The 13,378-nt window shown below is 34.0% G+C and overlaps 1 protein-coding gene across 4 annotated transcripts in view; it reads right to left on the reverse strand.

Annotated features, from left to right (window-relative positions):
- The window catches only part of LOC119157487 (connector enhancer of kinase suppressor of ras 2-like), a 214,629-nt gene that overhangs the window by 47,770 nt on the left and 153,481 nt on the right, over nucleotides 1–13,378 (reverse strand). For all 4 annotated transcript variants that reach the window (XR_005107546.1, XM_037408478.1, XM_037408479.1 and 1 more), the window contains exon 14: nucleotides 1,037–1,071. Coding sequence is in view for 3 of the 4 variants with exons in the window: in XM_037408478.1 (XP_037264375.1) it covers nucleotides 1,037–1,071 (35 nt within the window). In the remaining variant the exon portion in view is untranslated. The remainder of the gene's footprint in view (nucleotides 1–1,036; nucleotides 1,072–13,378) is intronic.

Here is a 13,378-nt window from a genome sequence, read left to right on the forward strand (position 1 = left end):
CTACAAGTGGGGAAACATCCAATAAATTTTTACTTTTCTAACTGCCTTTGAAATGAACTGCCATGTTTACTACACATATAAAGAGGTGAAAATGCTGACAATTCTGAGAAATCAGGCACGAGGTGACTTGTGTTTGGTGACTAGCAACTAATATTTTTGTACCTCAGACTTCTAGCTGTAATGTAGTGTTATTTATACCACTGAAGAAAATCATCACCAATTGTAAATCCTTTAGATTGATGAAAGCAGTCTAAATGTAATTCATTATTTTATATTCAGTTCATGGTTTAGCTTCTTAAACAGGTTTAGGCCATAAACAGGATGAAAAAATGTGAAAAAGAATAATTATCCATATTAAAAGATTCCAATTAAGCTTAATTGTACTATACTATGGTACCCGTGTCTGTTATTTCAAACTTATTCTTTTAATATGACTTATTGGATGCAACTAAAATATGAACATACATCATCAGATAAACTGCAAAGAAAAAAAAAGGCAAAAATCACTGTTTTATTCATTAGTATTAATTGATTAAATTCAAACATAAAGGACAAACTGAAGTCCTCATTCTTAGTATTTATCAAAGATGAGTTACAAATATAAACAGTAATTTTTGTATAGACTGAATTAGCATGTAGATGTTCATTGAAAACTTCTGCCTGTTATTTCTAAATAATCATGCTAGACACGCATTATGCTTTTCACCTTCATAGTGATTCTGAAATACTAAATCTAAAGAGTAAAAACCAAAAAGGGGGAAAACATCTACTAGTTTGTTGTAGTTTAATTTTTTTCCCGTAGTAATCTTTAATAAACTTACATCTAAATTATTTTTTCAACCTTTGTAAACTAGATGTTTATTTGACGTTAGGAAATGAAAGTTAGGATTTACCAAATTATATTAATGCTACTATCACTAAACCCTGGAAATTTATTCCTCAAATACTTCAACTAAATTTCTAAAGATAAACAACTAAATATAATTAATAGATAGATGATGTATATATTTAAATACAGAATAACAAAAGTAATTACCTTTCAGTATCTCCACTGACTGTGTCCCCTGCTCTCTGTAGAGGAAAAATAAATAGTATTAAGCACAAACTACAGACGATACTTCTTTGGTACACTGAACATAGTGATATCTGCAGCAAAAGCAGTCACAGAGGTAAACCACAGTAGTCATTCTGTAACTCTAAGGAAAAGGAAATGGAAAATATATTTCAATTTCTAACTAAATGTTATTTCAGAATGAAGATCATGTTCAAAGCAACTTGCATCTGCACTTAGAGTTTCAGCTGCTGTATAATTGTGATCAAAGATCTCTAAAATAAGAGGGGAGCTAAAAATTTGTTAGAATGTCAATGTCTGCAAAAATGTTAATATTTGAAAGGCAGTTTAAGTGTAAAGGACAAATATTATGATATAGAATACAGAATTTCAGAAGAAGGAACTGTCACCAAAACTTTCTTGAAAAGCATTCTTACATTACTTTACATAACCCGATTTACTATACTGGTTATTCCTCTGAGGTTTGGAAACAAACATGTCTTTTAGTAGTAAGTGATTCAGAATTAAAAAGAAACTCTTCAGACTGGTTTTGTTACTTTAAGCTTTATGATGGAGTAGTTTTCCCACAGCTAACAAACACTTTCTCACCCTGAAATTACAAAAATATATGTTTTAAAATCAGTGTGTATTGGTTTATAAGTGCTGAAATCTGCACTTGAAAAATCTTTGGAGTATATGCTTTCTGCATAGCCAAGTAGGGAACAGATTTTTTTTTTAGGTATAATGTTTATGTTTTAATACCACTACTTTGGGCATACAGTAAGATCCTTCATCACATGTGACTTCAGAGAACAGTTACGAAACTGAAATGCATATTAAACGTGTAAATGACAGGAAGTCTGCTGGGCCTGTTTAACCACATGGGCTATAACACAGTATATTCTAACAGCATGCATTTCTAACACATCTTTAAAATGTTCGGCCACAACTTGCCACCTCCCTCCTTCACATATCTCCCAGTATATCCATATACAGAATCATTTATCTTTTACCATGCTATTTCTACTATAGGTAATGATTTGCCACTTGAAGCAAGGAAAAAAAGAGCTTACATGATCAAGTTGCCCTAGTAATAACTAATAAATTTGGAGGGTACTGATGATACCCAGTAATATTAAAATATCTCAGGAGTCTTGTTCATCACCTGCTTGCATCTAGTAAGATCAGGTATCTAACCTGAGATCAGAAAGACATTTTCCTCACAGCAGGACCATATAGATCTAACATGACTACTTTTTCTTCTTTTCTCTTAAGCATTTCTTTTATCCAAAGCATTCCTCATATCCAAAGGAGAATCACCCTGACGCAGGAACATGGTGAACTTACAGTAGAATTATTGATGGTGAAGATTTATTTCCAAACTATCAAGTCTATGAAGGTACCAACAGCCTATAAAATCAAACGTGGATCACTAAATCAGTACACAAAAACTCATAATGATCACTGTAATGATCATAGGGCTGAAAATTAAAGATGGTAAGCACTCTTCCTGATTTTGCAACTGCTACATTCCATGACATCTTTATGTTTTGAATAGAACATTGCCACATTTAATCCACACTGAAGCCAGAGCATGTGTCATGGCAAAACTGTCTACAATGACACACTTATAAGTTCTCATTCTTATAGGATTTGCTGTCTTTTACTTTCCACAATAATGCGGATGCTATGAATTTTACAACTAACTTTTCATTTTCTCTGGTTGCTACATTAAATACTACCCTTTAATTGTGCTGGTGACCGATTCAGCTAAATTATTCTAGCAAAAGTGAGTAACAAAAATGGACACTGTTTAAATAAGAGAATTTAGTTGGTTAAAAGTAGTGAAACAGTGCCCTTACATGTAAAAGCAGAGTTCTCCCACATAGCTTGTTGAAACCAGGCAAAGGTAGGAGCTCCCCATTGAGTAATTGAGTACACAAAACTAACAACCTTTCCTGAGTGCTATAAACAACTTAATTCTCCTTAGAGTACACTGAAATCTAGCCTAAAGAGCCTACAAAACTGAAAATATAGCATCTCGAAATAGTCATATATTCTTGAAGCAGACTGTAAGAGATAACAGCATACATCTAAAGCAAAATATCTGTTTGAGGAGCTAATGTATAATGCTGCATAATAAATGTCAGATTTCTACTGCTGCTAATGCACTAATAAATATGAATGAAGCAATCTGATCATCCCTGAAAATACTGTGGACATCCTGGTAAAACACTGTGTGGCTAACAGAGTAAAAGAGCTTTGACAGCAGCACTACCTATACTACTGTTACAAAAATAGAATTTATTCATACTAGAAGGCTCAAAGATTGTCTTCTTACATCCCTCTGCTTTCAAGTGTTACTAATTTTAGCAGCTAAAGGTAGGAATAATAATTTATTCAGTTTGTTTCCTATGCCATTTCGTAATTAATAGAGGCTTTTCTTTCTTTCCTGAAACTGCTCCCCAAGTAAAAGCAGTGTTTCCAAATCAGGGTTTATTCACTTCCTCTCCCAGATGGGACTCATCCCACACTCCCTTCCCTGACAAAGCTAAAATAGCCCTCCTTATTCACACTGTGCTGGCCATCTTCTTTTCATCACCTGTATTACAAATTTTCACTAATACTACAGAACCAGTCCAGTTCCTTCCTTCCAAAAAATGCACAAAGAACAACAGTATCACAGGTGATCACCTTGGGTTATGGTTGCAAGATTCCTTTTGATCAGATATATTCCATTAGTACAGCTGTAAACAATTGTTAGGATGTTGTGAACTTGCATGTATTAGACTGAAAAAGACACTAGAATGAAATGTGATTGGGCTAATAAAAAATGTTTTTTAGAGGTCTTTCAACACAACTGATTTTTTGCATTAACAAGCACTAATTTTCAAAGATACTGTATAATTCAATCTAATTAACTGAAACATAGTCTGTAGTAGAGAAATATTACAAAGGTTCTATAGTAGTGGGAAAAAGAAAATGAGTCAACTACTCAGGTATTGCAAATTGTAACTGATTATTAGTTCACTGTAATTCAGAAAAAAACAAAGAAGATTATCTGTATAGAAGAGGGAGAAAGTAACTGATAAAAGTACTTGAAAGGCAAAAAAAATATTTATTACCATTTATGTTTTTATCAATACTTAAGTTATTAGGAAAAAATATCTACTCCTGATCAACACATATTATTACTAGTATTTAAGTATGGGCACTAGGGATTACTACAGATGTGTATGACCTTTTATTCGACTATTTGTATCCCCAAAGAAGCTGTCACTGGAGTCCAATCTTGTTGCTAGCTTGAAATGCCAACCTTAAAAAAGGATTTCTGATAGCACATAAGGAAAAAAACCCGCACTGGCATTTCTGTAGATGCATACGTATAGCTATAATTAATTTTCTCATGTAATTGTAATTACATGCACAGATACAATACTGACATTGACTTATGTGGTAGACTCCTGTCTGCAGTTTCAGCAGCCTTCTATCTCCTTTTTCTGAGTAGTTGCTTCTTAACAGTTCCTGCTATTTAGAAAGCAAATTGCCTTACTCTAGTTGGCAAACTACAACTTTACTCCATCTTACTAAAAGGCCACTTTCATGACTAGCAGACGTGTGGGAGGCTCAGGAGGCACTAGTCTTGTCATGCTGTCACAGACTATAAAACAAATTCTGTGAAATTCAGGTCACTGGCACCTATCAGCCTTCTTTAGTCAGCTCCATATTTATGTAGCTCTAGGGATTTCAGCTGATCTACTTCTGTCTTGCACAAGTAGAAACGAAAGGACAGTAAGGCCTATATGGTCTAAGAAACAGTCTGATGATCCTCTCCCAAAGCAAAATCTGTAGAAACTCCTACTATTTTACCTGAAATTTCAATAAATAACTGATAACAAAAAAATAATTCCCTCTAATTGGGATTTCATAATGAAAAGAAGTATTTTCCCCTAAGGAGTAATTGCATGGATCATGGAAAAGGACCCTGAACTGTAGAGATAGTGTAAAAACATTCAGAAGTCATTGTTTACTTGTTTACTAGTGGAAGAGACTACAATAGTTGGCAATAAGATTAGACTAGTTTGATAATAAGTTTTACAAAATCCAGTGGTCAAATGCAATATATTAATTCCATCTAGATATGCAATTTCTTCAGATGCAAAAAAGATTTTTACCTTTATTATGAATACCACTCTTCTATACTCAGATATTGAATCCCCTACAAAAAATATTGCTTCTGCTGCTTCCTTAACTCACATATTCATTATCCTAAGCATTTCTTTAAATTATGTTTGTTCAAAAGTGAAACAGTAGCCCTGTTGCCAGGGGCTTCACTTATCTCTCTAGCTCAGTGAGCTATTGCTTAACCCATTGAATACACTTGCAAAATTATTATCTCAGCTAAAAATGAGAGCAGCTTTTGAGGTTTTTCATCCACACACTGTCACTGAGGGGAGAGATAATAGAGACAGGAAACAACCTCATGCAATCTACATCTGTGTACAGTTCAGAGGTACTCAATTTTTATGCTAAAAAACCAAGATGACAGGTAAGAAAATTAACTAAAGACAGAAGAAAAATATCTACTCAGAATTTATAATTATGTGTACAGTATAAACATTATGTTGGCACGTAGTAGGTAACAGAGAAAGCAGCAAAATTTTTAACAGAATGGAAGTTCCAGTTTTTGGAAAAATGTTACATCCAAAACAGAAGCTATGTCAGATTATACACAAGGTTAAAAAAAGTATTCTAAAAGAATATCTAAAGGAAGACTATGTTGTAGCTAACAATTTATTTTATGTAGCAAAGTAGAATAGTCCTAAAGGTCAAATCACTACAATGGGTAAACTGTATTTTATGTTGACCATAGCCTACCTTTGTCCCCATCAATGCACTTTTTTAATTAAACAAAATTAAAGAAATTTAAGGGAGGTTTAATCTGAACAAAGGTGTAAAAGGTAAACAAACAAAAATATCCACACACAGCCTGAAAAAAACTCCCCAGTAAAAAAGTTTCTTTCTTCAAAAACTAAGAATAAATACTGCATTCCAAAGAAACGGGTGGTGTTTCTTTTGGTCAAAGAAAAGCAGCACATTAATTTGTAAATATATTTGTGTTCTCCAAAACTTAATTTGATGTAATTTTAATTAAATCTAATTTAAAATCTTTATTTTAAACAAGATGTAGAGCAAGTGAAGTGGACATTCACTTGGAACTAGCCACTAAAGTTTAGAGAACAGAATTTTATTTCATCACAGAAAAATTACAAGGTAGAATTTAATTCCATTTAAGAAAAGCTACAGTGAAGTTTCATCTGTTTCCCATGAAAAACATAATGCAGTTCTTCTTGAAGAGAAGTGTTCAGAGCTGTAATACAGTCGGAAATCCAATCACATGAGATTTGGTTGTTAGAGATGGAATGTATTTGGAACTGCAACTTTCCACTGTCACAAAGCACAACCATTTTCTTGCTGAGAAGTTAAGAACAGCCAATATTCAGCAGTGATTTTGCTGCACAGGATTCCATGGGAAAGGGAAGGGAAGTGGCAGAAGGGGAGTAGCTGAAGTTGTAAGGATGGGGTGTAGCTCAAGAATTTACACAGGTCTGGGAAGAAGACAGTCAATTCCTCCCCATTCCTTTTTCTCACTTTCCCCATTCCTCTAGGTATAGGCTACCTACGATCCTGCCCTGACTTTGTGTCATTCAATGTTCTCTCTTGTCCACCAAAACCTTGTTCTCATTCTCTTGCTGTGGAAGGTAGGAAGCCTACTGAGAAGGTAAAGAGGGAGAGGACAGAGACCTAAGTCTTAGCTCTGTTGTGACTTTCTGGAGTCAAAGGACTCCAGGAATGCTTCACGAATAGCAATTTACACATGAAGATACAGTAGGTTAATGAATGCTTCATTTGCTAACTTTCATTGGTCATTTATAGTTGTTCATTTGAAGACTGCAGAAAAACATAATTTAAATATTCTCTAATACAGCAAAATTACTTACAAAAACGTGTATGTTTGGATAAAGAAAGCTGTCATGCTGTAAAGCGTCCTAATAGAACTAGCAATTTAAAGAATTCAAAACAAACAAGGTAGCCTAAACATTTGGAAGCAAGCAATAATACATCGCCTGTCTCACTAAGAGATCACTCATGAGATGACTTGCTGAAGCAGGTATCACAGGCCAGTGGAAATACATCATTCCTAACCAGCGCAGCGTGGTCAACACAAAATTCCAGGCCCAGTCCTGACATACAGCATGACTGGAGCCTGACAGGTCTACAACACGTAATGGAGATACTTGTACCGTAGCTGAGCTTCACAGTGCTCTGTAGAGACGGATGGACGTATTATGCTTGGGTCAAGATGCAGTATATTATTTCAGGAGTAAACTCAATAATTTTTCTAAGTTGCTTCCGGATCTGAAAAGATGTATCTGAAACAAACGCTGGTTTGCATTGTGCAGATACATGCGCTAAATTTGGTCTAGTTTAGAGAATCTATAAATGGTTTTCACTTTGCATTATACACAAACGGTACTGAAAGTTCAGATTCAATGGTGATTTAAACTCTTTAGTGCAGTGGAACTCACAAGCAAAACTTTTCAGCATATGACAGAACTTACTTTATGGAGTAAGTTGCTCAGGACTAAAACCCAACACAAATCCAACTGCCTTCTTGCTTCTCCTTACTACCAATAACTGTTTTCTATAAAAATCAAGGACAACCATAATTCTAGACGAACACTGTTTTAGGCCTTTTTTTCCTGGATTCAGGTTGATTATGAAGTTCTCGATTACTAAGTGAATGTGGAAATCTAAAAACTGTTGACATGATTAATAAAAAAAGAACATATCAACATTTTATTGCCCTTTATTTTCCCTTGTACTGTTGAATGCTTTTTCCCTTTTGAACTGTTTATAGATTAATGAACAGTGTAGTCTAGAGAATCGTGTCTGAACAGAACAGTAAGGAAATTTTTATTGGACATTGCTACTGATGGATCCATCTTACAATAATTGCTAGCTCAAGCCTTCGTGTGCACAGTTATGGCACAGTACAAATGCAAAATAACCTTATTAAAATCAATACAAATGGACAGAATCAGTCTGAAGCTACAGAGACTAGAAAGGCTTATGTTAGCTTCTCTGAGCAGCTAGATTCCACATAATCATCCTCATAGTGATTTCTCAACATAGTTGCAAGTTAGGGAAAGAAGGTTTTCCATATTACAGATACTTAAATGAAAAGCAAAAGGTAGATTTTTTCCCCAGCAATTCAGAAAGGAAATAAAACTCTGAAGAAAGTAATACTTATCTGTGGCAGTTAGCAAAGTTTTGTTTCTTCCTGCAAAACCAGGAAGGAAGAAATAAAATATGAGCGCTTCTCCTACAAAATTGGCAATAAAAGACTGCTCCTTCAGTCATATGGAGCTGAATACATATGATTCTTCCAGACTATCTGAATTATTATCCTTATCATAGTGGCACTCAGACTGCCTAGCATCCAAAAAAAGTGTCTGGAACATCTGGCACATCCCAGCATGCATGCATTACAGAAAAAGAAAAGATCTACATTGTTTTTGCACACATTTCAGCATGTACCATTAAACTTTATGTTGTTTGTGAAGCTGCCTTCTGCAGCTCCAAGAACAGCTAAATAGCATTTACGTAATTCTGTGCTAAAAGGCATGCATTACCAACTTCCTGTGATCAGCAGGAAGAAAATAAAAAGCAAGTTAAGCAAGTGCTGTGAAACAATGACTAATCCTAAACTACTACAATGCTTCAAATTATCTTTAAAATAAAAAGTGACTACTGCCATAACATTCTCAATGACTACCCTAAAGCAGCCATTATTTCTGTTTTACTATGTAGGGAATATCGAAACAAAAGAATCTATCGTAAACTTCATTAAAAATTAAGTCTCTTCTACACACTGAATTTTAATTCACAAAAAATTTAGAGGATACAATAGTTTATAATCCAATTTCTTAATATATGACACTACAAAACAAAATATCCAATTACTTTGAAGATAATAGGCCCAGAACATTTATTGCCAAGTAAAAACAGATGAGAGATCATTATCTTATTTGAGAATTTAAAGTAGTAACCAGCAAATTAGATTTCTGAGCTTCTGAAACTAGTGGAAATCTGAGGCAGTAAAACCACAAAGTTGAACACCATGTGAATTTTCAGACTGGGTCTGGAATAAGAACTTCAGTATTCCTTTTAGACAGAAGCTGGATCCCATACCTCAAAATGTAACCAAGCAGTAGAAAATGTACAGTTCATTAGAGTTTTTTAAAATCCTGAACATTAGTTTAAGGATGGAGAGTGTTTTCCATAAAAGAATTTTTGTGGGGTTTTTAATGGTGAAAAATGCAAAATGAGAAGTTTCTCACGTACATCTGGTCTACTGTGCAGGAGTCCTACTTGGTAAGTTAACTTTTTTCAGAATGAGCTCTGGTAATACAAACCAAAAACGTATTCACATTTTAACTCTATTCTTGTAAGCCCAGGGTATGTTCCAATAGTATATTTCCACAATGCTATAATGGATATACTTTTGTGATACTTACATCTGCCTCACTGTATAGGCTTAATCTGGTAAACAATATCACGTCAGAAGTGAAGCATTAGAAAACATAGGAAGTCACGTTCTAATAAATACTCTATTGATTAATAATTAATTCTAACAACCTTGTTGTAATTGACTCTTCCTCAGATTGTCTAACATGCATTACAGAATTGCATATCAATTAAAATTAGAGTTATAAATATGTCCTGAAAGGGGCAGTGTTTCTTGACAGTAATATTTTCCTGCAACTTAGCTTTATGCATCATTTTATATCCTGGGCATACTGCCAATATTGCATTACCTAAATATCCATTTTATATAGTAACTCTGCATCCTCACAGCAACTTATGAAATCAGTCTAATTGTTTAATTTTAGGTTCCAAATCAACATTCCTTCCAAAGCATCAATCTAGTGGTGAATCTATGCAATTACCAATTTTGTAAAAATTCTTACATCGATGTCTGGTAATTTAAACTACTGTTAGATAAGTGCCTTTTTTTTTTTGTGTGTGTGTGTATGTATTTATGTAAGTGCTTAGAAAATAAAGCAAAGGCTAAATGACATTGCATATCTCAATTTCTCCTTCCGTAATGCCATACTTGTTTGCTTACAAGACACTATCACCTTCCCTTTACTAAGGATGATTAAGATCATATTTAACAGTATAATCTCATTTTTCCAAAGCATTTATCTGGGTTGAAATATATCTAAAAGTTGTTCTGGGCATGTGTTAAGGGTAAAGGAATTCATGGGAGTTTGATTATAACAGTTATGCAGGTTTGACTTCCATTAAAAAAAAAAAAAACCAAACCAAAAAAGCAAATGAAAAAACTAAATCAGTTTTTTCATCTAATACTACTGCTGCCAGACAGCTGAGAAAAAACAAAACATAGAATAGAAGAGGAAGGAAGAGGTAAGTTCTCAGAATTTTTTTTTTTGTTTTGTGTGGGTTTTTTTAATACGGAAGTAACAAAAGCTGTTTTATGGTAATTTAGTTAGGTAAGGTTTAGAAGTATCTTCATTTTACCTTAGTCTTGTGGAATGAACTCTTGATAGAATAAAATCTCATTATGCAATTAAGTAAATATATTAAAATGTTTATGAAAATCCTGGTAAACACCTTTAGATATTAAGGAAATGACTACTTAAAACCTAAATTTCTACCTAGAAACACAACTACCTGATATTTTTCTCTTCCTTTTTGATATCAAGATGCCATTAAACATTCTTTGATATTTAATGTTTCCATTCTCAGTAGCTATCTTTTAGGATAGATATGCTAATTTTTTTGCTTTGCTTTTCAGAATTCTTTCAGTATTCAAAGTGGAAAGACATTGTTAATACAAATGATTCTGTACTGGCAAGAACCCACAAAACCTGTGTCAGCAACTCTTGTATATTTGTTGACTCAGTTCCTCTTGTATATTTAGAAGGCAGTTGACTAAGTGCCTGAGATATTCCGATTCCTATGACTATCTCCTGAAGGACTGCAAAGGTCCATCTCTAATGTTGTTCAGAAGATTTAGATGATAAAAGAATTCAAACCAGTTTGTCAGTCCATGAATAATCATTTTACACGTGTCCTCCTCTGTAATTACTACACAGTATAATAGTTTATGAAACACGTGCTGCACTGGCTTTTTGAGTAGATCAATCGCTACATGTAATGTTTTTGCCACCCATGATACCACCTTTTTTCCAGTTTCCTGCTTTTCCTTTAGACCCTTTACAGTTGACATATATCTTTAGGTTCTTTTTCCATATTTATTGTGTTATCATACAATATCACATTATTAATTTATCATGTCTGTTTCAAATAATTGCATTTCTCTTAATACACAATGAAAGCCACAGAATGAAGAACTGCTCCTAGTCACTGTGACTTACCAACAGAAAACAGTTAACAAAAACAGTTTAAATCTGTGTATTATAATATCACAGACATTTAAGATAATATTTCTATAATATACAACTGGTTTTTTTTCTGTATAGAGTGATTTGCAGACTGCTATATAGAACATAAAGCTTATATGATGGTATGGAAATTGTGCAATATAATATACACTTCTGAAATCATGGTGAGTATGTGGCATGTTAATCTTCAAGAGAAATGCCAGTTTTATTTTTGAAAGAGTATTCACTTCAGGACTACCAGCTTCTGACTACTTTGGTGAGATTTGTCTGTTGCTCAGTATCTGCCTCCTTATACCTTCCCCTGAAGTTAAGACTTTTGTCATTGCCAGGCTAGAAGGGCAATAGAGCTGATTCAATTTGGTGATTTCTTAAAAAACTCCAAGCATTAAATTCAGGTTTAACTGAACTAAACAGCAACCTTTATCCTAACTTTCCCAGGACTTAGGACTTTAAATAGAGTTTGCATTGATGATGAAAAATAAATCACATGACAACAGGCTTGACTCTGGGAACTTTACTAACAACTACCATTATTTAAAGGGTGCAACTAGCATTTTACCACATATACCCCATTTTCCTTTCTTCGGAAGTCAGCATCACTCTTCCAAAAATTAACTAGAACAAATTGATTAATCTACCAAGTAATGAAATATTGTTCAGGTTTTTTTGCAGAATTGCATAATAATTTTCTCATTCATCCTAGTAAACTAGCTACTGCTTTTCTCTCTGGAGTTGAAATAATTTTCTTTGACTTTGTGATCCTGATTATCTCTGTAAGTTTATGGACAGAATAAATATCTCCTGCTAAACAATCACATGACTTGATTTATAAACTACCTGACTTTCTCTGAAGTTGGAGAAAAAGATCTTACTCCTTTTCCAAAAATACTAATTTGAAGTGGCATAGGAAAGGAAAACTTAAATTTCCTGAAGTCATAATAAAAGTATCTGATCTTCAGGCTATAAAATGTTGACAGCTTGCAGCAACAGAGATGAATCAATGGCTATATTTCACCCCTGAGGTGAACCTTCTCAGACTTGATGCAAATGCAGTTATCTCCCAAGATTTTGCTCAAAGAGAGAAGCACCAAATAGAAGCCCCAAATGCAGAAAAGTCTGAAGAAACTTGCTACAAGTTCTGCTTTTTCACTTATATCTTTCTAGAAGAAAATGCACCATGATTAGAAAATAAATGCACCTTTGCAAGGTTCCATACAAATGTGGGGAGGAAATAGGCTTCTTTTCCAGTAAAAACTGCCCTCAAGATAGTAAGGTTTGAGCACAAAATACTTTGAAGCTACTACTCTGTGTCATGAGAATGGAGCAGTCCCCTCCAAATGGTAGGACTATGAGTAAAATTCAAGAATGCTTCTATAAAAAGCAATATGCACATACAAAGCATGAGCTGTGAGGCCTGATCTCTGAAAGGCTGTTGAATATTTCAAGACATCCAGATCAGTACAGTGAAATTCTGCACTAGCTGACAGTCAGGAGAACCTAGTGCTGTCTCACAGTAGCTACAAGAACTGGCTGGTCATTCATCTGATTAATTATATTGTCTCCATAGGTTTTAGTCCAAAATATTTCCTCCATTATCAGTACGAACAAATTCATGTTACTAGATTGTTGCCATGGTACTGCAATTTAAATAAACAGTAACTCCATTAAGCTTATCTGTCTTTACAAGACATAGTGCTTGAAGTGGAAATATAAAAGCATATAGACTAATCTATAATTATTACCAGAAGCTGAGTATAAGATCCTTATGAACTTTTGAAAAAATAATATGGTCAAATTAAACTAAACTCAGTGAAACTGAGTAATTAAGAGC

The sequence above is a fragment of the Falco rusticolus genome, chromosome 14, assembly GCF_015220075.1.
Source record: "Falco rusticolus isolate bFalRus1 chromosome 14, bFalRus1.pri, whole genome shotgun sequence".
Taxonomy (NCBI): domain Eukaryota; kingdom Metazoa; phylum Chordata; class Aves; order Falconiformes; family Falconidae; genus Falco; species Falco rusticolus.